The 25,589-nt window shown below is 41.2% G+C and overlaps 1 protein-coding gene across 2 annotated transcripts in view; it reads right to left on the bottom strand.

The window, feature by feature from the left end:
• The window catches only part of rabgap1l (RAB GTPase activating protein 1-like), an 85,845-nt gene that overhangs the window by 55,723 nt on the left and 4,533 nt on the right, over nucleotides 1–25,589 (bottom strand). Inside the window, exons 2-13 of one of the 2 annotated variants that reach the window (XM_040185380.2) lie at nucleotides 24,919–25,136; nucleotides 24,578–24,734; nucleotides 23,027–23,231; nucleotides 22,640–22,814; nucleotides 21,246–21,403; nucleotides 20,369–20,479; nucleotides 18,656–18,722; nucleotides 17,730–17,832; nucleotides 15,947–16,113; nucleotides 12,901–13,024; nucleotides 9,736–9,829; nucleotides 8,485–8,635 (exon numbers count right to left, since the gene is read on the bottom strand). In XM_040185380.2, coding sequence (XP_040041314.2) covers nucleotides 8,485–8,635; nucleotides 9,736–9,829; nucleotides 12,901–13,024; nucleotides 15,947–16,113; nucleotides 17,730–17,832; nucleotides 18,656–18,722; nucleotides 20,369–20,479; nucleotides 21,246–21,403; nucleotides 22,640–22,814; nucleotides 23,027–23,231; nucleotides 24,578–24,734; nucleotides 24,919–25,056 — 1,650 coding nt within the window. In that variant the 5' untranslated portion in view covers nucleotides 25,057–25,136. The remainder of the gene's footprint in view (nucleotides 1–8,484; nucleotides 8,636–9,735; nucleotides 9,830–12,900; nucleotides 13,025–15,946; nucleotides 16,114–17,729; nucleotides 17,833–18,655; nucleotides 18,723–20,368; nucleotides 20,480–21,245; nucleotides 21,404–22,639; nucleotides 22,815–23,026; nucleotides 23,232–24,577; nucleotides 24,735–24,918; nucleotides 25,137–25,589) is intronic. The other variant, XM_040185381.2, reaches the window with a different exon arrangement.

Genomic DNA, 25,589 nt, shown 5'->3' with positions numbered 1-25,589 from the left:
ATCACACACACACACACACACACGTACCCTCCCTTTTTCCTGCTCTCTCTCAGCTTCTCACTCATTGCCCCGCCTCCTCCCATCCCAGCTGCACCTGAGGCTCCCTTCCACATTATTCTGTCTCGCACTCTGGCTTTCTCCCGGGGGTAAATTTGGATACATTTCCTATTTACATATTACTTATCTTTCACAGTCTGTTTTCTATTAACTAAAGTCCCCCCCAGCTCCCTCCTTTTTTTTCCTTCCCTGTGAAGACCCACTAAAAATACCTTCTCCATATATCTACCAAGTAAGTTTTAAAAAAAACACAGTTCTATTTAATTGCTATATTTAAAAAAAAACATTGAACAGAGCATTGAATAAATAAAAGGTAGTAAACATAAATCTCAGGAGTCACTCATACTAGCTTTCCTTTGGTGGAAGGAGGGAAGACAACGCTTTTTAGTGTAGTCATATAAGAATACAATGTTCATGAATACAGGTTGACCCTCCCCTCCCATAATTCCATTAAACATGGAACAGGTATTATTCTCGTAAAACAGGTCGATTATCCTCGTCCAGCAGGGCTGCAGGTTCTTCTAGACACTTTATTTTTCTTTATATAACCAACCGCTTTGCACAGTTATGCCTGCCCCTTGGTTACAGTTGCCCAGCATTTCAGCCAGTTGGGTGCATCCTATGGCGGCAGATGATAAGGCGGATCAAGTGACAGCAAACTAAGCAGAAGGGAGGATGGAAAGAAACTGCAGAGCATTGTGACTGGGAAGGAGAATATTGCAAAGACAAAATTTAGAGCAACTTTGCTGGCTTTTTTTTTCAAAATATTAAAAGGCATAAGAATTAGTGCGCCATGGCTGCGAGTTGGATGGAAAAGAGCTACTTTGGAAACCAACACAACACCTGGCTGATTTGAGTGGGAGTGTAGTGGTTTGAGTATTTGTAAAAAACACAAAAAAGGTTAGAAGGGAGCAAATAGAAGTAAAATCCTTCATGGAAGACAATAGACACCCAGTCAACCAAACAAACAAAGGAACGCTTGGTGCTGTTGATCGATGTACAAAAACATCACTCAGTAGTTCAGGTTCATTAAAAATGAACATAATAATTCAGAAATTGTTACTTATGAGGTATTACATCCACTCAATGTTTAACGTCAGTGTAGCTGTGATTGTTTGCCAGATGATGGACTTTCCTTTAACATCATCGTAACCTACAATATATTTGCCGTACTGCTTTGTTTGGATTGTTTTAGGGGATTCTCACAGGCCTGTCTGCTAAGATAAAATGAGACTATTTAACTTCAGTGAAGTGTGATGTGCCTACGGTTTGAATCAGTGTGTTTCATACAATGGGATTGTGAACTGGAGTGCGAGATAGTCCGCCATGCAGAAGGATGGCTCTTTAATTGTCATGGAGAGCAGATATTCTTTTGCATCTGCATTTGTTAATTTGGTCATTCAAGAGAAACAGTGTGATGGAAAACTGGGGAGAAGGGTCAGAGGAAAGGACGGAAAGCTAAAAATAAAGACGGACAAAGTGAAGCCCAAAACAAAAGTTGGTTTCGACAGTTCTGCTGTCACTGCAGAAGGAGCCAGTCAATGGAGATCACTCAGCACAGGGCTCTTCACCTGTGGAGGTGGACACGGATGAAAAACACGACCAGAAGGCCACCGTTAATAATTCATTCTGCTCCAAAACAAAGCCAGCGGGGCCACTTGGAAACAAAGGTGGAGTCTGATTCACCTTTCACTGCTTCCCAGCATCCCACCCTCCTCCAGCTGAAACCAGCCTCGACAGTAATGCGTTGGCATAAGAAGGCAGTTAAAATCAACACGATCCACGGAAACTCACACTACACAGAGAGGATGAAGGAGGTTCACCACCTTGCCGAAGGACATTTTACTGGAATACAGTAATTCAATGAGTGGCGTTCATACATTCAGCACATTTCTAGAGCAGCCAATGCACTGAGCTCGCTCAATCAATAAAAGAAAAAACAAATTACCAACTTAACACAAATACGTCAAAGGCCTTTCTATAGAATCAAGCGAAAATTCTAAAAAGGGTTATTACGACTCTGGCGGCCAGCTAAACGCTTATAGCGGTCAGTGTTGTAGGTCCTGGTCAGTGTCTGTACAAGATCTGCACGGGTTGCTGGATTGAAACTCACAGAAAAGCAGCAACAGATGATGGTTACATCATGAGCGATTGCTCAAGGATCTAAATGACCAGCGGATGTATACAGTCACACCAATGGTCATTAGTATGGAACGACTCGACAGCAGTTTGCCTTAAAGGCAAACCTTAAAAACATCTGGCACCAAAGAAGACGATAGATCACTGACAACATTAGTTGTTACTGGCTTACAGGATGCCTGCATCGGACATTTGGATTTCATAGATTGACAATAAATTCTTGTTTTCATTCAGATGTGGTTGTGGTTACACACAAGTGAAATGCTGCATTAAGTTATCTTGTACAAGGCCAAATTTAATTTAGTTCTAAAAGGCCGTTGTAATAAGTTTGAAAAGGAGCAAGCTATGAATATAGTTTTAAGAAAGTACTGGTAATGAAACCACATTCTACAATTCTTCAATAAAACTGACAACATATATGAAGGGGAACATGTCCAATGTAAATATAATACCTATTATCACAGGTCACCACTTTATGTGGAACACCCTTAATATCTACGTCCATATTCCCCGGCAGTACAATGTCACCGTCTCCATTGCGTAAACCGGGTTTGCTGCCGTTAATGCTGAAGAGAAGCTAAGGGTCAAAGACAGACAGAAATCCCCATCCATCATCCTCATCTTACCTCGCACCACAAGGCGTTGCAGACCTGTCTAAGATACTTATATTGATTATTCTGTAGCAGCTATTGTTCTCGCACCATGTAGGTCAGAATGTAACATGCATCTCTAAGTAAAGGCGGAACGCACAATTAGTCCATGTGCCTCTACCCAAAGAAGAATGAATTGATATGTTTTGAATAAAAGCTTAAAAGGCAGGTCATGGCTACATTTTGTGTTTGCATTGTTAGCACCGCTAATACACAGGCAATAACTTTCTCATAGTGGCGGGTCCTGTATGTCACTGATGTTTTTGTCGCGGTATGCAGCACTATTATTGATTATGCTACAAATCTGGGTCTTCTATCAGATTTTTTTCTGCTTGTACCAGGAATAAATTGCAGAACTTAAATATCCAGTGTGAAAATCATTACTACATCTGAAATGTAGTAATAAGAACAAATGAATGTGACAGTGGAGAGAAGCAAGAAGGAGAGATCTACTGTAGCTCTGAGGCTACGTTCAGTATGAGGACTGAGACAGAGAAGTGTTGTGACCAGGGAAGACACCGCGGGCTGCATCTCCTAAATCCGAACTGTCGTATCAGTGTCAGCATGGCTAGGAGGCTATGCTAACACGAGCATAGCGGATACACTCACTACTGTCACTCTTCACAAACACTTTAAATCACACCGTTGGTATTACATGGGGAATTTCTATCCACCAAAAATTCTATGAAAAGCTATGTACCTGTCTAAATACTGAAAATCAATGATTATTTTATTATTTTTAACTGGATATTAGGTTCAGTTGAACTGGTTTTGTCATGCTTATGTGAACGGTAGCAGACGGGCTGCATTATAGAGAGGAGGATAGGAGGGGTGCTGTGAATAGACCTATATTCTCCATCCAATGCAGCTGTTCCCTACAGATACTGTAATGCAGCATGGGATAGTGGGAAGGGAGTGTGTGTGTGTGTGAGAGAGAGAGGCTTTGATTGACAAGACCTTCCTCAAGGATTTTTTTTTTTCCATCCATGAATGGTGGGAGACCTCAAACTAGTGGCACGGCACGCAACTGAGGAATTATGTTATATATTTGCATGACGGGTCTCTGTGTATGTATTCATACAGTATTTTCAGCAATGGGTTAAAACATTGAAATGTTAATGTTTGAAGACAAAAAACACAGGGTTTCATTTTCTAATTTGACATCAGCATTACCAAGGTTTCGTCCATCAATAGCAATATGTAAATCAATGTACATACACACTGGAGATGTGCTGTATCATTAAGAACAAAAAGTAATCCCAATAATGTATATTATTAGCAATATCAATCTCTTCCTCTCATTTTATGAAGAAACTATCCTAGTGACTGCAGTTGTTAAAGGAAGGTTGGAAAGTGTGTATTCCCAATCAGCTGGCCACCGACTCAAGTTTCCAATTATCTAAATATCAAGTACTTAATGAACTGAGGCAGAGGCTAAAAGACAAAGATGAAAGAAGGACTCGTCATGGAAACAACTTCAACCTGAAAGAACTCCATAGACCCCTGCAGTTACCATGGTAGCCTACGTTATGTACATTGTACTCTGCGTATCTGTATGTGGGTTATCAGGCGTGGGTGTAGTATTATTCCAGCCTGGTTGCATGGCTGATGCTACCTTTGATTGTACACCGGCGTTAAATGTCATCGCTAAGCTGGCGCCTGACTTCAATATGATTCAACATCAAAATGCAAAGCACCTCACAGCCCCGGTCTACTTTGCGCCTCTATTTCATTATATGCTGTGTAAAGAATTAAGGTGAGCTGGTTCCAGTCACATTCCAGCATAGTTCAGGAGGGAAATTAAAAAAACGACAGACACGTAAAATCTTTTGAAAATGAATCGTACCGTCATAATGTGTCCAAATAAGCATCAAGATGAAGTACAGGGGTTGGGGCCCTTTGCAGAGACACAACACAGTCCCTAAGCAAAAGACAGCGAGGCCACAATATGATATCTAGGTATCTGTAGACTTAACAATAATAAATAACATCAAGGATTTATGTAGAAATATGCTTTTCCGGCCCATACATCGATTCCTGAAACCACGTACATCCATCAACATCAATGGTGCTCTATCAGAATTAAAATCAGTATATATACACAATACAGAAGCAACTTTAGCAACAGCACAAGGCTCCGCACAGCCTGCTGTGATGAAACCGCTGCCCGAGGCCTCCGGCGACAGCCATCGAACCTGTGGAGAAATGCTGACCCCCCGTTAACACACTCGCTGCGCCGCGAGTTTGATTGGTCTTCAGTAACGGCGGCCCGGCAAACTGCTGGCTGAGGTTCTTTAAGCTGTCGGTTCAAGCGAGGCAGCGCGCCTTGGGCTTGTCCGGCTCCAGGGAGACGGAAAGGTTGTTCAAATGTCACTAGCGACCACGCCGGACCACCCCAACCTTGAGCCCAAACACGGTGCCGCGCCAGCCGAGGAAAAAAAAGGCATTGGTGAATGTCTCCGATGCCTCACGGCCATAGTGTCTGTGGGGGAGAGTGTGTATTCGTGACTCCGTGTGTGATGACTGTAAATGAGAGCAGTACAACACTGAACATGACACTCGCTTTCTATGATAGCTGGCCTGCCACGGGCCACACGCCGCTAAATGCTCAGTGAGTTAGTCCGACCCAGTGAGATTCACCTTGGGAAAGAGAGAGGTGACAAGATCAATATAGTCTCCGCACTGTCTTTTAAAAGGGACTACATTATGTTTGTTTGTTAGAATTATATGGTCATTTATCAAAGTTACGGGACAGTCATGAATAGAATAAGTTTAACGCCTCCATTGATTGAATTCTTAATGTGAATGTTTCCTCATTTCGATGCTCAATTTTTATCAAGGGGATGAAATGTCTTTTCTGTCCGGGACTCAATATTCTAATACTGTAACATTCTTAAACTATCCTCACAATCTGTGTCTCAAAATCATGTCACATGGAGTGATATGAATCACATTATAAATCACATTGAGACAGATATTTTACCAATGACGCAAAAGCTTGCCATTTGCCAGCATATTACATTACATTACAGGTCATTTAGCTGACGCTTTTTATCCAAAGCGACTTACACTACATTTTTAACCCATGGCTTTTTACATTTTGCCCGGGGAGAAATTAGGGGTTAGGTGTCTTGCTCAGGGACACTTCGACATGGGACATACAGGACTCAAACCACCAACCTTGTGGTTCCCAGCGCACCCTCTCTACCCCTGCGCCACGACGACCCCGCATATGCTGCATTTGTTTACCTATTTTCAGTGAGCTGGCTTGATTAATTATATTAGAGAATAAGTGCTTAGGATTCATCCCTAAAAATAAAATATATAGGGCGGTAGGACGTTTCCTTCAGGCTGTCTGATACCACAGTCTCTAAAGTCCCTAAAGCCTACAGTTCCAAAGACTTCACAATGACAGAGTGAGCAGCTGCAAGAAAAGGTTGGTTTTATTCAAACAATGTAAAACAAAATAAACACCTTTTGACTCTTTTTCCACCCTTTTGGGTCCAGCATGTCGATGCTGTAAATTCTTTGAAAAAAAACATATTAAACTGATGATCAGTGGATAATGTGTTTTGTTCTCATGAATAACTCATAACTCAAAATGAAAAATAAAATAAGTCACCAAGTAAAATACAGGAAAGAGAAATGTTTCGGTGACGTAGGATTAAGACTAAACACTGCACACGGTTAAACACATGAACACTGCTGATTTATGACACCGATACCCCTTCCATAAAGGACGACGGCCCAATAACTTCAAATTCAATCAGCATTAACGTCGTCACTGAGCCCGTACAACAGACATTAATAAGCTCCGCATCGCCCTGAATGCTGCCGTCTCTCTTCCCTCTTTCCCGCCCTCCTCCATCTTCCCTCAGTTCCATTCATTTGGCGCAGCTATTAATAGCCCGGCCACCCGCCTATCAATACCATCACAACTCCAGCAAGACAGAGGCTGCGGGCACGGCCCAGCAAACAGAACGAGAATAAATGCACCGAACTACCAAAGCTTGGCCTGAGGTAAGGAGAGCAAAGGAGAGGAGGGGACGGGGGGGGATGCAACATGAAGAGCAAAGAGAAAAACGGTTCCAATTTAACGAACAAAGACGGTGACAGAAAGTGAAAGAGAGAAAGAGAAACTTACTCAGTAAGGCTGAAAAACAACTGAAGGTATGTGACTCAGGAAAGATTCTAATCTGCCAGCGCTCCTGATGTTTACACACTTTCCTTTTCTCCAATTCTCCCCCAGTGACTACGACCTCATATTTATGGGTCCACACTTCACTTTCCTCTACCCATTTCTCTTCTTTCCATCTACCGCCCCCTCTTTCGCTATTCTCATTGATCGCAGCAGGTGCCTGCTTCTATGCGTCAAAAAGAGAGAGAGAAAAAGACTATTGCATTAACCATAAAAGCATAAATCTATGTTTGCTTTCTGTGTTTATATCACCCCCTATTACTTCTGCAGGGCCTTTATCACACTACCTACTAGTCAACAAACGTTGACTCGCTACACATCCAAAGATGGGTCACGGAAGTGGTTCACCAAACAGCGTGATAACAAGTGGAACACTTTGCTTTACTTGGATCTAAAAACAGTAAAGCAATGCCTAAGATGAAAAAAAACATTAATACTGATTCCATGAAACTAAGGCAATACAACTAATCAAACCAAACCAAAGTAATATTCACCGGATTAGAGTTGAACGTGATCTACAAAAGATAAAAATGCCTTTTCATGCATTGTAACTCGAAATGAAGAGCAAACGAGTACTCTAAAACCTGTAATTATTGATTGACAATGAGACAAAAGGACAATAAAGGTTTGTAACTGTTAGTTTGCCACACAGTTAGAATTCAATAATAATCCAATTTAAAACTTCTTTCCATGTGTGCTCCCTGGCGCATTTTGGTGAACATATTCAGCTATTTTGTTCTAGCCATGTACAATTAAAAGAGTAATAATTCTAGAGAAAAAAATTATAAAAAATTATGTTTGTCTTTTCTTTAATAGAATAGAGCATCTATAATGACAATAATGACAATTGGCAAAAGTGTCAGTTAATTTGACTTTACGCTTATATATTCGTTTCTTCGGAGTAAACAAAAATATTTTAAATCCATGATTTGTATTTTAAATACATTGATCCATCCAAAGACCGCACAACCTTAAATCAAGCCTAACAAATATAAAACAGTATAAATGCTAAATGTCCTAAACTTAAATTTGAAGTTTGCCAAGTTCCCTGGGAGGCTGAAGGGGGAACCTGAGCTGTAATAGTTCTGAGTTCGCACTACGGACATTGAAATGTCTCCAGCTCCAGCAGATTTAGATCTCGAAAGGCAAACAAGTTAATCTAATGGAATATAAACACTGTCTTCCATATTTTAAGTCTATATCGTGTCATGAATACAGGACAGAAGAGAAGAGTATCTCTTGACTTTGTTAGTAGGCCTTTTTCTATCCAGCGCTGAGACAATATCCGCCTGTTGGCGTTTCAGCCCACACGTCAGTCTATGAAACGGAAGCCGCATGTTCAGTCTACAAACACCTCACATACTTTCAACAACAAAAATATAAATGCCATTTTTTTATTAGCATTGTCCCTCCCTGATGTGTGTGTGTGTGTGTGTTTACCTTGGTGATGAGGATACGGTAGTGCTCAAGCAGGTCGTAGTTGTCGTGGCAACCGGCCAGCAGCTGCCAGACTTCAGCTCTGAGTGGCTCGGGAATGCCGCTGCGAACCAACGAGGGCAAACCCTTCGGTCGAGTGGACAGGTTTCCATGCCTGATACACACCACACAGAGGTAATCCATTATTTCATAATCTCACTTCATTCAATACAGCCACTTTAGATATCAGTGCACCTTGACAGATTTTATCATGATTTTGAAGGGTAGAGCCCAACCGAGTCAATCAAGTGCAGATATTATACGCCTATTACAAATAAGTATTAAGTATTTATGTTGCACTCATAGGAATACTACTTTGTCTTAATAACAAAGCACTTATTCAGTAAAGTATATTTAGACAAGAATGCATTATGTTTTTCACCCTTACTTCTGATCGAGGCCAGGTTGGGTTGATTGAACACCTGCTTAAATTATTCACACTGGTATACACCTTTACAATGGAATCTGCCAAATACATCCAGAGATTCCAGCTGTGGTTGAGCTGCATGTTCACTAAAGCAGCTACGGGTTCACTGCCTCACTCAAACACCCGGAAATCAAAGTGTTAACTTCAGTATTGATCAGTGTTCTGTCAAGTACAGGTAATTGATATTATTAACTACATTTTTAATCATGGTACCACATCTCTCTGGAACCAAATCAAGGCCAAAAGTTTTGATTGTTTGAAAAAGAAAAAAAAGAAGAAAAAATGCTTTGGTCTTTAACATACAACAATGTATTCAAAATAAAAATAAGTAGACAAAATGTATTTTTCGGTTGAATATAGCTTCAACTAAGTTCAGTCTCAGTTTTTCCATTCTTCACTTGTACATATTTAATATTTTTGATATTATATTTTTAAGTTGCAGATTTTATGTTTTTTTCACTTTCAGATTGTGTTTTCAGACTTTGGGCCTTGATCTGACATAGGAGGCGTGGCATCAACTGAGAGGGGTTTCCGAATATATTCAGACTCCCACCCCAACTCCCACATTCCCTCCATCTATGTTTTCTCAATTTCACCAATCACTTCTAAACTCCAAATTTGTATGTGTACCATTCCTACATTTAGACCGTCGAGCTATGTGCAAATCCATCGTTTCATTTTTCTCCATTCTCATCTCCTTTTCTTGTCCATAATCAAACTGAGAGATCTACATCTTAATTACTCATTTTCCAAATTGCTTAGTCCCTTGGTCTGTTTTGAAGCCTTACCATCTGGTTAGGAGTCCTCCCCAGGACTCGAGGATTTTCTCAGGACAGTCTTTGGAAACGTCTCCTGTCCCACTCGAGATTTCACTGTCGCTATCTGCGCGCAACAGAAACACACCCAGATATCAAAATACCTTTCAAGCACAGATGGCTCATTCCAGGTATCTGTAACCTCTGCCCACATGAAAACAGTGCTAACACCAACAAAAACATGACCTTCAACATTGTCTGCATGAATGTAGACAACAGGACACATCAAATTCCCCTCACGGAGGAGATTCTTTAAGAACAGAGACATCACTCTGTTGTAATGGGATGTATGTCTCGAATATCTTTTATTTGATCCAGGCACTCTGTATTGCACATTTAAAAACCTGTTAATATTGATGCCAGACTCAAATGGAGGAAGGAGTAGCAGCGTCTACACTTCCCATTATTGCCGTTCTTCATTCTGGTGGTTGTTGAGGAAGACGAGAGGCAATCAGCACAGCCAACCACTTGTGTTTAGATGCAGAAGCACTAATTGACCATCTGGCTTAGTCTGCAGCTAGAGAGCGGAACTTATACCCGTACATATCCTTGCACACACAGACTCAAGAGTCGTTCCAGCACATGTACTGTAAGAATAAATGGGGGCAAGAAAACCGTTGCGTCAATGAACTTCTCAGGGTTTGGCCTTAGATTTCACTGATATCGCAACAATAAATCTTAACTGCAACAGCCCCCACAAAAGCTTCCAAAGCTGGCAGTCACTCTCATTGAAGCCTTTACCGAGGCCTTGGCATTAAATAAAGAGTTAAGACATTTTCTTCATGAACATGCAGCTGCTTTGCTCCAATACCTTACAGCTTCAGCAAGAGCTTTTCGGGTCTTTATAAACGCTTGATGAGCCCTTTCAAATGGTTCAGGCCCAGCACAAAGCTGCTGCGTCGGTCCTCAGATTGGCTGAGGCCACGTGGCGAGGAAGCGTGAGTCCAATGCTACTGACAACTCACCAGGTGATGAAACAAACTGTGAAGGCGAGGACAATTACGGTTACCTTTTAATCTAGAGAAGGGCTTTGAATTCACTCTAGGATTACTCTCAAATAGGATCTCTCTGATGTTGAAGCCACTAGTGGATTGGTTTTGTCTACATTAAAGTCAGCAGAAATGACCTACCGGTGCCATGAAGATGTTCTACCTTTAATATTTGACTTTATTCTTATGTATTTTACGCCCTTCATTTTGAAAATCAATGTCCTTCACCCGGCTGTATTTTTTCAAAACCTTTCCTGAAATAAGCTGTATGTATGATATATTGCATTTATTTTAGCAATTGTTTTTACCTTAAATAGAATGGAGGCCGTTGCATGAGCTGGTGGCTTCTTGACATCTCCTGTCGCATTCATTTCCATTGATCCATAAATTATTTTTTGTATGGGCAAACTATATATATATATATATATATATATATATATATATATATATATATATATATATATTATATATATATATATATATATATACACACTGTATATGCATATTTGCATGAATGTTTGTATATTTGGGCAAACAACAAAAAAACACAATGCAAATCACAAAAAGTCTGCAGGATATTAAAATAAAACCCCAAAAAGACGTCTGCTTCAGGGCAATTTTCCCCATTGCAGAAAGTGTGTGTATGCTCACTACAGTGGGATCTATGCTAGAAGTGTATTAATTTCTGTACATTTCAACAAGGCTGACCTTCAGCTGCACACAGCTGAGCGCCTACAATTTTCAGCCCTGGGGAAGGCGTGCATTATAGAAAGTGCACTCTTAAAAGCTTCCCCCAGTGCAGTTTGAAAGCCATCGGCGCCAGCCTTGGCAACTGACTCCTGACTTTGGGTGACAGTTTTTGCTTAGGAGTAAAGGACTGCAAAGATGTGAGAGAGGCTACTAAATAATTTTTTTTTTTTTAAACATGGACACCTTTCCCATCGCCACTAGGAGAGTATACCATTCTGTTTGTTCTGTAAACAACAATCCAGTAGCATTGAAGACAGTGGAGATGTAACAGTGGAAACTCATTTTTGTTGAAGTTTATTATTTAGAGTTTTTTGAATCTCTGTGCTGAGAACAATGTTCAAGCTCTGCTCGCCCGGAGACAGATTTGTGCCTGAGATGATCAAGAGTTGCTTATAGAGGTTATAGTAAAGATACGATGTAGCAAAGTTTTACACGCTTTGCCAGTAGTTTAAATTGGTGTACACTTCTATTCACTTCCACCAACTTGTATTGAAAGTGAGGTGAGGATGTGTCTATCTAGTCTAACACACACACACACACACACACACACACACAATAGAGAAAAATGCGAACCTTTATTCGAACAGACATCATTAAGCCGAGCTGCGACCAGGTCTAATCTGCGACAGCTGCGTAGCCGAGCCAGTAGTCAGGTGTAAATGCCAGCACGGTTTATATTAGTGGGCTTGAACTGGGTCATGTTTGCAAACCATTTGGGGTCTAACAGTCAGTTTTGGTGGTTTTAAATATATTGCGGATTACCTTCCATCCCTGTGGCATACATGCCGTAATATTGAGTGGAAAATATAGTTATAGTTTATGTACCTGAAGAAAATGAACCGTCACTGTTGATTCACATCAGCCAATCAATATCACAGCGTGAAAAACACAAAAGGTTCGTGTTGGTAAACCACTATTTTAGACTGAATATCTCAACATTAAATCTAAATTTGGAAAAGGGTGTTCATGCCACAAAGAAAACGCTGTAAAGGATTGTAAAAGGAAGTAAATGCTCCCTCTGCCAAGCTATTTGTGGTAGAGAAATGATTTGTATTTCTCTACTATTAAAGACAGCCATTTTTACAGCGCAATGCAATGTTTGAAACATGCATGATTTGGAAAAAAAACTTATTTTGAGATCTGCCTACATATTTATACCTATATTTATATATTTATCCTGGCTAGGCTTTCTGATTAAGAATTTCGGTATTCTGTCATTTCATTTACAGGCAGCGAAAGCCTCACTGATTTATAGAATCTGCAGGATTGGTGATTATGTCATTGGCATAGCTATTATATCTTGTATATGATTAACTCAAATAGTCAGAGGGGTAGAAACCGAGCAAACGAGGACAGAGCCTGACACAGAAAAAAAAAAAAAAAAAAGAGACATCCATACCTTCATCAGCCTCCTCTTCCTCGGTGGGCGGGGCCAGTCGTCCTTCGTTGCTCCTCTCTGCCTCCCTCTGAAGACTCACCACCTCATAAACAGCATCGCTCTGACCCAACCTCTCTGGTGTCTGCTGTAAACACGCACACACACACGCACACGCACACACACACACACACACACACCTCATCTTAAGTGGAAATAATTACATGCTTTTAGAAACTCTTTTATGTTGCTAATTATAAAGTATTAGAATTCTTTGATAAATATGGCATCGGATGCTACCAGCTACTACAGAGATGCTTTCTTTCTGCAAAGTCATTCCATTATACATGCTGCATGTGAGCTGCCAACAAAGTACAGTAATTCAAAAACAAATTGTCTCAAGGCAGCGATGCACCTTACCCGTTTGAGTCAATCAGGTGATATAAAGGCTTGAGAGCCCTGAGCACCTTGTATTCAACATGTAAGACTACAAACTCCATGGCACCATTACGAAGGTTTCAGCCAACACGCAGTCATATGAACCAGAACATTTTATATCAATGATCACAACAACAATTTCATGTTGTAGTTCAGGTTGTGGCATGTGTTTAATACAGCTCTCAACTAAAAATCCAAAATCCATAACAACAGACTGAAGAAATGCATTGGGAACATAAACACCAGCGGACTTGACCTTGGGTCCCATAAACTGCTGTTGTTTATTTCTGGTCTATTCCATTCCTGTATATCTGTTGATTCTCCTGCACCTGGTGGAATGGATCAATGAGCTACATCGATCTGCCCGCTTGCGTGGTGTCTAATGACTAACTTGAGTCAGTGATGAGTGAAAAATGGGAGAGAAGATCACGCCTGGTCTATTTTAAGGGAAACTCTGCAGAGGCTTAGGTATGATGTTGGCTTTGTTATAGCTTGGGGGGGGGGGGGGGGGTTGTTAACCCAAGAGGGTGAATTATTAAGACTAATAACATTGTGACAGACAGTTGGACCAGACACACACGTGAAAAACAGCTTCACCAGTGGGATTTCTAATAAGATAAAGGCAATTATTCCAAATTGTTCGTTCCCACATTAGGAAATAACAGTAATTTATCCTTAATGTTACTTTATAAATTGTATTTATTACCATTGTATCTCCTTAAATAACCGGACAGTTAGTGTATTTCTTTTGTAACATCACCAAAAGCAAAAGTTGTTACCATATAAAACAAGGACAACCTCTCAATGTCGGCTCAATATTTCAGCTTTTACCTTAAGAGCCTACAAGCAAGTGACTTTTTATTCGTTAGATTTGTTTTATTCCTTCTTGCTCTTAGTCTAAATAACGTAGAATCAACCCTGTCCTGTCTGGACACGACTTATTCTGGAAATTAACTTGGATTCGACACATGCGGTGTAGCATTCAGCCTTCTTCCCTGTAAAGCAGATGCCTAATATATTTTCCAGTTATGTGCACACACAAAAAAGGAGGAGTTGACACAGATAATGTCTCCCTGGTACTTGACAGTTTTTGACCAAATAAAGACTGAATATATATCATAATATAATGGAGCAACATATTTTGTGTGTGTATCACCTCTTAAAACCATCCTACACAAAAACCTCCACACAATATTATCTTTTAATTAACTCTTAACCACAGCACCAGTCCAACACTCTTCCATTCACTGAGGAGATAACTAGAGGGGCAATCAGGCCGCCGCTGTTAATTACCCACATGCCAATAATGAGACGGAGCCTCTTATTAGCTCCCTACAATCCAAAGCTTCCCCACTCCACTGACTTTCCAGCTCCCCACGGCCTACAAAAGGAGATGTGCCTTTTAACAGCAGAGAAACTGTCATTTTGAAGCACCTGCAGCAACTGCTCAAGCTCGGGGTGCTTGTGTTGCTAGGAGGGAAGTAGATCTTCACTCCCTCTCTCAGCACTTCTTACTCAGACAAGTTGTGAGGAAACTCAAAAGGGCTTTGCCGTTATACACTAGAGGGAGTTTCTAGGATCTTGTTTTCTCGGTGCCATCAACCTAACTTGCATCAGGGGATTGTGGCGACTATTATTCGGCTGCCGGGCATCAGAACGGGGTTGGAGTTTAGCACAGAGTTTAGGGAATAACATGTTGCGCATCGACGCACCAGCTTGACGAGGAGAGGCAGGCAGACTGTGGGAGATACACAGATGGAAAGAGAGGAATGAAATCTGATGAGGCAACATTTACATCTTTGAGAATATATCTGTAGCTCTCGATACCATCAAGTGCTTCAGCTCTCTGGGGAACAGCATTTGACTGGTTTCTGACACACCACCATGCCTCCGGATGCCAGCTCTGACCTCCTCCTCCTCTCCACACTTCCTCAAAGCTGCACCACATTTCCCTGGTCTTTGTGGAGAGCTTAGACCAGGTTTCGAAGTAAAGCTGGTGTGGGCTGTGAAGCGCTTTGAGACATATGTGATGTTGGGCTATGTCAATAAACTTGACTTAAATAACCTTGTGAAATCAACATGGCTGACACCTTTCCATGGCCGAGGTCTCGACTGCTCCTATTACAGTACAGAATGATTCAAAGGCACTGCTTCATAAACTGACGAAGAATATCATGTTTAGTATTTATTTCCATAAATTTAACTTAGGTGGAGCAATCCCTTATTTATTTTAAGATATTAACTATCCAACTCTCAACCAATCAGATGAAATTCAAAAGAATCTTCATTTCTGGGCAACCAAAATCACTTAAAACCAACAATTAGGTAGATAATAGACACAATCAGAATAAGTCTATTATCTACCATTATATATATATATATATTATATATATAATACACAAACAATCTATCACACATAGGAGATCAAATTGAATTGCTGCTCAGTGTTTTACAACGCTGCGACTGCCCTGCCCCCCCCCCCATTCTACAGGGAACATGGACAGTCATGGACAGTTGAAACAACTGTCTACAAACAAAACTTTGTGTCAGTGAACCAGCAAGATCCTAACCAGATGCAAAATCAGAAAATGGATGCAGGTTCTGTGGCGGCCGTCAGCGTTGGTACAGATACCTGTCTGAGTTTCAGGTAGAAGGTCTCACTGAAGGTCTTGCGGCTGAAGTACCAGAAGCGTTCGTTTGACGGGTACACCCTGACCAACGTTTCCAGCAGGAAGCGTACCGGCTCCACCACCTCAGTGACGACCAGGTCCACCGCCACGGTCATGTAGACCTGCTTATCTGGAGCGAAGCAGACACAGCGCCAAGCAACGTCAGTGTGGAGATACTTTACAGTGTGGAGATACTTTAGATATTCAATGTCAGGCTGTGAAGCACTTTTACCTACCTGATACTGTTAAATTACATAGTCAAACTTCATTCCATACAATACTAGAATAACAATTTAGAAATCCCTAAATGCAACTGTGAGCTGAGGAGATTTCACTTTTCATCTGACTGGCCTCCACTGGGAGGCAGGAAATCCCTCCATGTGTCCTACGGGGAAGCCCCGCCCCCTAGTGGATAACAACATAATATTAATGTCTTTTACTTCTCAACTGATGTTTATAAATGCATTTGCTACTTTAGGTGAAAAAGTGTCAACTTGGGAGGACGGAAATGAACAACCAGCATCTTAATATAGATTCTGATTAGCAATTCTGATAATATCAGGCACTTGTTTGTATTGAAACTGTATTGTACTGAGAAAGAACTGATGACACATAAAATACTTTACTGTTGGCCAAAAATGTAGACATATCTTTTGTTTCTTCGGGCTCCCCTAATAAATAGCTACATATCATATACCAGATGCAGAAGTCAGCTGATTTTAAAACCTCCACTTATTACCACCAGTTCTACACTGAAATGCACGATAATGTATCAAACACTGTAACTGGTGCCCAATCCTTTAAAATGCAACAAAACGTGTCTTTTAAAAATAATTTCACTTATCTATATCATAATATGGATAATATCATTAACTTTTAAGCATCTCTAAATTGTTTGTTTGTCAGAATGTGGGTACTGTAGATTTACACGAGAAAGCTCTGTGTGTGTGTGTGTGTGTGCGCGCGCGCGCGCGCGCGCAGGTTCGAGTGCTTTCCACTGACAGACTTAAATGAGTTAGACTGCTTTGACTCTTTGAGTCAGCAAGTTGCCAAGTGCTCTAGTTTGTAGGCTGTAAAGTATTTGTGGAGGCAAGCTGAGAGATGCAGTCTGAACATCTCCTAATTCTTCATGCAAAATGTATCATGCACAAAGACCTGCGTAGCTATAAGCTAGAAGAGAGAACTGTGAAGTGAACTGCATAAGAATGATTTTCTCAAAATGCATCTTTTATTTCCATTCCTCCCTTGATTGAGAGTTGACAGCTGTCAGGCTGCATGTTACGCTAGAGTTTGGGTGAAGGCAATTATCACATGCAGGCTCCAACACAAGCACGGCATAATTCTCAGACTTGACCTTGAGCAGTTCCATATCATATACGTGACAACAATGTATGGAAATAAGTCCTGCTTTGGGTGTTTTTTAATGACCAGTAAAACGACTGGTGGGTTCGGCTTGACACAGATCGTAAATGCTGCAAACTGTCACTTAATCAATTACTTTTACGTGCAATATAGTCATCACAGAAGGGAACTGTACATCAGCATTCACGCATTTGACCAACATGCCTTTATGCATTGTTGTAATTTACTTTAAGTATTAAAAAGGTTATTTAAAAGTGGACCGGTTGCTGACTTTGCTCGGTGACATATGACTGCAACTTGAATTATTTCATAGCAATATAAATCATTGGATATCTGTGTTACATAGAATAGAATAGGATTTAGGGAGAAAATATGTCCCCTCACCTTTAGGCGTGTCTTCGTTTAGCAGTTGGAAGGCGGCCATGTTGGGGTTCCATGTTCCAGTGATCACATAGGCCTTCCCATCAGAGCTCTTCCCCATTGATGTCTGTGTAGATAATAATGCATGAATTATGTCCTAGTTTTTTTTTTTTTAAATGATTCATGTTAAATATAGATACAGGTAAATGTAACCTTACATGTCATTTAGTTGACGCTTTTATATAAGCCGATTTACAACTTGCTATAGACAAGTGACAATATAAGTACAATTTTAAGGTCTACAATTTGTTTAATGTTTTTGGGCACAGTCTGAAGGTGTGTGTCTTTAGTTTGAAGGCTCTCTGTGGTACTGGTGTCTTCAGAGAGCTTGTTCCACCATTTCGGAGCAAGGACAGCAAACAGTCGTGATCTAGTCGAGTGTTTTGCTCTCAGTAGGGAGGGACAAGAAGTTCGGCAGATGCAGAGCGGAGAGTGCGGGTCGGGATGTCGGGTTTGACCATGTCCTGGATGTAAGCTAGACCCGATCCATTCACAGCATGGTAGGTGAGCACCAGTGTTTTGAACCGGAGGCGGGCAGCCACCGGTAGCCAGTGAGGAGAGCGGAGGAGTTTGAACAGGAACCCAATTGATTGGTTGGCAAATTGGTAGGAAAAGAAAAAAAACTGCAGGAGCAAACGAAGACTTCAGACTTCAAATTACCATTTTATGACCATCAATTACTCACCAGAATTTCTGAGATGAGATGAAATGAAACCATTAAATATAAATTCAGGGTAACACACAGGGACCATATAAAAGTGGCCATTTTAAGGATAAAGGATTCCTTTAATTGGAGTGCATAAATAAGATTATTGATCTTCGAATCCATTCCTCTGGATATGCTAATTCAGGTGTGGCAGGTTAAATTAGCCGAGGTGAGTTCTGCTCACCATGTCTAGTAGATGCATGCCGCTGTTGCAGACTTTCTGTCCTGGACTCAGCAGCATCCCAAAACACCTAGAGGGAAGACACAGGAGGTACAATCACAAATCAATAACCACTAATTCCGCTGCAGAGTTACAGGCTGCAGTCCCCAGCACAGTGAATCAAAGTACTTCTTTGGATGAGAAAGCATATGGAATATGTAAAACAGCTCACGTGGCCAAACTACCCCAGGGTTTCCCATAACATTATAACGGGGGCACAACACACCATGAAATTACCCCCCTGAGAAAGAAATATATAAATATGTTTTTACTGAATGGCTTCAAGTGCCAGTGTTGCTCATTGGTAAATTAAAAAAAGTAATCAATATATTACCTTTGCCAAAATTACAATTAACAAGGAAAAAAAAAAACCTCAAAAAAGGATCAAGCAGAGGATATCTAAACTTCTTGAGGGCAAGAAAGGCCCCCACTCCTGCAGCCCTAAAACATAGGGTGGCATAGGCAAAGTTACAAAAATATATAAACAGGCAAGCTTCTGTTTTTAATACATCTACGCACAACACTGAAGCAGCAGTTTGAAGTTTGCATCACACCAATCCAAACATAATCCCAAGTCATAAAAGTAAAGTTCCTTCAGCTTTGGGCTGTAGGTGCCATCAAGTGGTCAGGATGGGAATCTGGCAGTTTCAGAAATGTATTGTACAAAAATATATTCATAATGAACCCACCCATAACACAGGCCTTCAGAGGAATCGGTTTAAAGACAAGTGTCAAGTGTCTTGCGAAGCAATATTTACAGGAATAAAGAGTGAATGGAAAGACATGTGAAAGACCACAATTAAAAAATAGGAACCATACCAATTGTTTTACAAAAAAAAAAAAAAGAAGAGTAAATCATTGTCGATCACGGGCCGTGCCCCACAGACAGGAGCAGCTTTGAACACAATGGGGGTTCCGACAGAGGCTAAAAATAAAAGGAGAGGGCAGGTGTCTGTCTCCGTCTGATAGCGAAAGGAGGTGTGAGGAGGAAGAAGATGAAGATGACCTAGTTCTTTGGTGCTGCTAGAACATGTAAACACTAAAAAGGAGCGATGGCAGAAAATGATTCCTCTGTGAGGCCGTTATTATCTCATTTGACTTTTTTCCTTTGTTGATCTTATCGTTTCCCCTCTGCAATATTTGACTGCTAAGTAGGTCTCCTTGTGAAACCTGTTGCCCCATCTGGAGAGTCGTTGTTTAAATTTGTCAGAATTAAGTTAATAACAAGACCATAGACTCGTTACGCTGTGTGAATACCCGGCCTGTTTAGAGCAGTGTTTTTGGAGCTCTGCATAATTAACGCCTTCAGTTAAGCTCATTTGTCTCGCTGAGCCAGCTGCCTTACGGTCTCTGGTGGTAACGGCGACAGTATAGATGAAACGGCAAGTCTCTTTGTAAAGTATAGGAAGTTAAGCCAACCATATATAAAAAACAAGCACAAAAAGAAAAGCCTTAGTGGAAGAGTAGATAGATATGTACACATTTGATGTCTGGCAAATTCCACACTTCTGGAAAGGGAAGTGCAAGATTTCCTGAGGAAAACCTAAACTATACAGTAAATAAGATTAAAGCGCTCGTGAAAATTTGGTGATAAACACCTTCACGAACACGCGCCGCCCCCCGGGGAAGGCGACTAGGACATTGTCATGCATCATCTGTTTTTACAGTAATCCTCACCTCTCGATTCCCAGCTCCTTGTTGCACATTTGCTGAACTGAAACAACGACCTTCTTCTGAACACCCTGTCGAAGCTTGAAGTACAATTTATCTCTGTCCTTGGGCACCGGACTGTAGAGGGGGAAAACAGAGGGGGGGGGGGGGGGGGGGGGTCAACATAAACTTAAGGAAATTGCGGTAATTCAATTAAGATCTTGTATATTATTGCGCTGTGACATATAAAGTAATTTTTAGTGCATTTTCACTTGATGATCATAGAGTTTATGTCATTGTTATTATTTGTTTAATGTGTCCTAATACAATTCTTTTTTGCCAAATCTTAAGGACCTTGATATGACTGACCGAGTTCAAGATAAAACACGACACATCTTTCCTCACGTCCTCCCAGAGTTTTATATTTTATGGTTGTCTGCAGTACTTTCAAAACAGCAATTGGGCCACTTTATCGCGCAGGAGATGAAAATCCATCATTAAAATACTCAATACACAATGGCTCGGGAAAATAGAAAAATACTTTTAAAGTGTCGATAAGCTTTACAGTCTTCACGGATAAAAACAATAACAGTTGGCTAAATAGTACTCAGGCAGCCTATCTTTCCAACCATCAACATATCTGTGATACAGACAATCCTGAGCTGATAATCACACAGTATGCGTTTATTTCAGGTGCAATTCACACAGGTGCCTTTTGAAACAAATAACATAATGGCACAAGATAATGAAATTCTAATGTACCACCATCATCATTCTTCTTTCATAAAAATGAGTTTAATTATCATTTAATGTGATAGGAATATGCCCGCGCCTTTTGTAATCCTAGAGAAGGATTGCGCTTAGCCAGAGTGTGTACCCGTGTGTCTGTGTGTGGACACAGCACCTGTAGTTGCCTTTGCCATCGTCCTCCTTCACTTCCAACGAGACAGTGAAGGTGTAGAGGTCGCCATCGGGCAGACTGGACAGCGCCGTGTCCCTCGTGTCCACCGGGCGGGAGGAACGGCGAAAGGCTGTGGAGAAACTGTACAGGATACGACTGACCTGGATGGAAAAGGAAAACAACAACAACAAAACTTTACAGGCTGAACGACGAGGTGAAGTAATGGAATACATGGAAATAGAAATGAACATGAGAATTTAAAGGATATTGACTAACAAAAGTTAAATAGAACTGGACATTGTTAAGAAAACAGAGTAGAGGACAACAGCGCCCTCAGCTGGTTGACTAGCGTCAGCGGTTTTATGACTAGAGTAAATGTCCAGTATACAAAGTACCTGCTGAAATGTTAGTTCTTTATGTTACAGCAGAAGTGGGTTTTACTGTATCTTTATTATTAGAGTCCAAAGGCAGCTTCACATATATTACACTTAAGAACCACTTCCCTCTTGACCCGTACATACTGATCACAGAGGTGCACTTTGTGCACTACTTGTAGTGGGTGGATAATCTTGCAAAACGATCACTGCAACGTTACTTACTTAATGTTACATTTTACACTTTTAAAAGGAGACCAGAGGCAGATGATTTGGTGTCTGTGGAATGCTACATTTTAATAAGCTACTCAAGATCATACTTTGACCCAAAATACGTAATGTTCTATTCTAATAATGTTCCATTAATATCTTCGTTTTGTATAACTAAGCAAAACTATCAAAGATCTCACTGAACGTGTTCTGGTTCACACTACCATGATGATGGAGTAACTCACATCCATCCACATAAAGCCAACTGGGTTACAATGTTGTGGGATTGTGCTTTGTGAAGGTATATTTGTGTCTTCATTACACAAACAAAGAAAGCGTTGAGAACAAATTTTGAATTTCATTTTGAGAGAACAAAGGATTTGTTAGCTTTGCTTGTGAAACTAGAATGTTTTATTGCAAAACGAAAACCTTTTGCTCTCGAAACAAAAACTACAAAGTCAACTCCCCTCCATGTCGCTCCTAACAGGAACGTCAGGATGGTAAAAGCAGATACAGAGTGCCGGGTTGAACCTGGTTAATTCAGCGGCGTTTCCCCCCCCCCACTATGTCCAAACTCAATTCGCAAAAGGTTGTAGTTTTGATAGAAAAAAGGTTTTAGTTTCGAGAGCAAAAGCTTTTAGTTTTGCAGCCAAAACTTTTAGTTTCAGAAGCAAAACTAACATTTTTCTCAGTTTAGATATTTGTACTTACAAACTTGATTTTTGATTGCAATGCAAGAAACAAATACACCGCCATAAGCGAAAGCCATGTTGGGCTACGGATTGTAATGTGGAATACCAGGAGGTAACTCACGGCCTCTATGATGTGGCAGGAGAAGACGTGGATTTGGAAGTCCTCGGAGCTCCGGTAACTCTCAGTGAAGGAGAAACAGTCGCTTTCCACCGAACCCTCTCTTCCACGAGCACAGAACAACACCTTGTAGATGGGGAATGAGGCGATCTCTGTACCAGAGGCCTCGTCCGCAATTCTGGGAGAGTTAGAGTTTTGGTCCAGACTTAAAATTGATTGATGACAATTGAAACAGATTAAAGATACCAAATTGAAATTGAACTTGAACCATAAGCCTCCCTCCCACCCTAGATACTCAACATTCGTTTTATTAGGTGTTGACTACTTTTTACACGGGTATAAAATATGTGAATTGACCCGGTCTCAACATGCAGCATGTGGCTGGCTGACCTGACGGAGCCGTCTGGCCCACAGGGGACGTGCAGGGTGACGGGGATGGGGATGGCGCTTTCGGCCCGCAGGGTGGCCATGGCCCTCTGTGCCTCGGCCTCGTTGCGGGGGGCCTTGACCCAGGTGCAGCCGAGGTAGGACAGCTTGTTGAACTGGACACTGTCCTCCTCCAGCACCGTGGAGCTGGATGGTGCTGGACACGCGTCTGTGGACAGACGGAGAACTTGTGATTTTGTTTGTTTTCCTGAGAAGTGCGTTTCAGTGAAGATATACAAGAAGATATTACAACACAAAAACAAAACTCAACTGAGAAGTAAAGATAAGCCGAAAGGCAAAAGGCAGATACGCAGGAAGTCTTGTCGGTAATTACCTTTGACCCTGTACTTTTACACTTTGCAAACAGGAAGCAGAACAATGAGAGCAGCGATTGGACTTCCACTGCTGACCAGCTATTATTTGACACAATAGCACTAACACTAACTTCCTCTTCGTTAACTCAGCAGTAGTGCAAGACAAAACACTGGCTCCACTGCAAGATATGAGTTAATATGTGAAGACCTAATGCAAGACTGCAAGGTATTAGTATGTTATTTCTTAGGTGGAGGTTTGTACAACAACTGACGTACGGAAGTTACGGAATTTAACGGTCTCTCCTGTTTGTAGACCACACCGGAGTGTTTCAAAGAGAATATAATAATAACATTTTGACACACTGACTTGTTGCTTCCGATACAAACTTTTTGACCACAAAGCTAAACAGACCGTAGGTATGGAGAGACGGAAATGTACTTCCTTGCTCAGTGACACAAACGGTTGGATTTCACCTAAAAGCCAGGAGCTACACGGGGAGACTAGATGAAATGTTTGAAGAGCTCTGAGTGAAACATTTCAAGTTGCACAGTACTAGTTAGCCGGGATTTAAAGCCACAACCAGGACTGAAACAAAGACATGGATGCATATCGTAACGCTGGCAACGCCTTTCACCCGCCACTGAGCTTCAGAGTGCAGTACACCGCCGACCACTGTTGGTATGTTTGTTGAGCTGTCAGAGACGACTGTTGCTGATTTACAGAACGGTTAAGCCAATGTCAGAGAGTTTAGATACTAGCCTTGATAATCTGATAGGCCGCATATTTTGGTATGTCAATGCCATGCAAACTACTACATTCTTCATCGTTTTCATTTCAGTGTAAAAAAAAAAAAAGAATACCTGACAAAAACTTTTTTACATTACAGCCTGAGCTTTTAGTTTTGACTGAACTCATCTGTCAAATATTATATTTATTATTATTCATTGTCCCACAAGTTGTTTTTACTGAAATGTATTTATTTACAGCTTAGCTTGTTAGCTTAGCTTAGGATATTTTAAAATGTTTTATGTAAAGTGACTTTGAGCATTTGGAAAAGCACTATATAAATACAATGTATTATTATTATTAGTATTAAAAGTTTCATGATAAAACTCATTGATACATGAGAATAATATGGATAATATTTTATATTGGCAAATTGACACGTCCTGCATTTAGACACAATGACAATAGACTGACCTTGACCTGCAGATCGGGGTTCCAGGACTTCGGGGGACTTTGGGTCGCTTTCCTTTTCCATCTTTTCCACATTGCTCTTCTCCACCTTCACCTCTTTGTCATCATCGAACACCTCCTCCATAGCTTTCTCCAGCTGCTCACTCCCATTCAAAGACATCTGAGAGAGACAAAAAGAGAGAATAACTGGGAGATGAGGGTGCAAGAAAAACAAGGATGACAACAATCAAAACAAGCGGATAAAGTGAAGAACTTCAGAGTCAACACAACAAAAGGATGTATTCATATCCTTGATGTTGATGATTGCAGACAAGTGTAAAAGCCCGTTCCCGTCTGGCCCTGACCTTGAGCCTTGGTTTGCCCTCGGAGCCTTGAGGTGACCCGGCGGCACTGGGCTGAACCAGAACAAACTCCTCACTGGTGACGGTGGCAACGGACTCGGTGGAGCTGCTGACTTTTCGAAGTGAGGAGCGGTCATCCATGGCTGGCTGGTTTACTCTGGGTTGGCTGGGGACACCAGGGTTAAAGCTCTCCCATTCCCTGCCCGCTCTCGTTCACTCAGCTGTGTGGGAAGACAAACGCATTGCATCAGACTACACACCAGGTGTTTTCTTGCCTTTTCAGTGAACATTTTAGGCATCAACCCGAGTTACAGGATATTCGTAGTGATGAGAGAGCTACATGATGGCGGCTCATTGTCCAGGATCAGTCAATGTTGCCTTATGAAAGACGGGTTATTACATCAGGGTTGATGTAGCGCGTGCAGTGTTGTCACTGTAATGTGTAATGCCAAAACCGAAACACACCCATCCAGCAGAGCGAGGGAAGGCCTGGCATGGGCCAAACAACTCCCAGGCTTTTAGGGCATATTTTTTCGTTATGAGTCCCACCCAAAGTTATTCTGAGCTCCTGTCATCTTTGAGTTAAGGATATCAGCCCAGAAGTGAGCGCTTCATGTAAACGCAACAAATCCACTGTTCCGCAATTCTGGAAATTGTTTCCAGTGCTTATGGTG

This window comes from Gasterosteus aculeatus, chromosome 8 (assembly GCF_964276395.1).
Source record: "Gasterosteus aculeatus chromosome 8, fGasAcu3.hap1.1, whole genome shotgun sequence".
Lineage (NCBI taxonomy): Eukaryota > Metazoa > Chordata > Actinopteri > Perciformes > Gasterosteidae > Gasterosteus > Gasterosteus aculeatus.
This window is presented reverse-complemented; position numbering and strand designations above follow the sequence as displayed.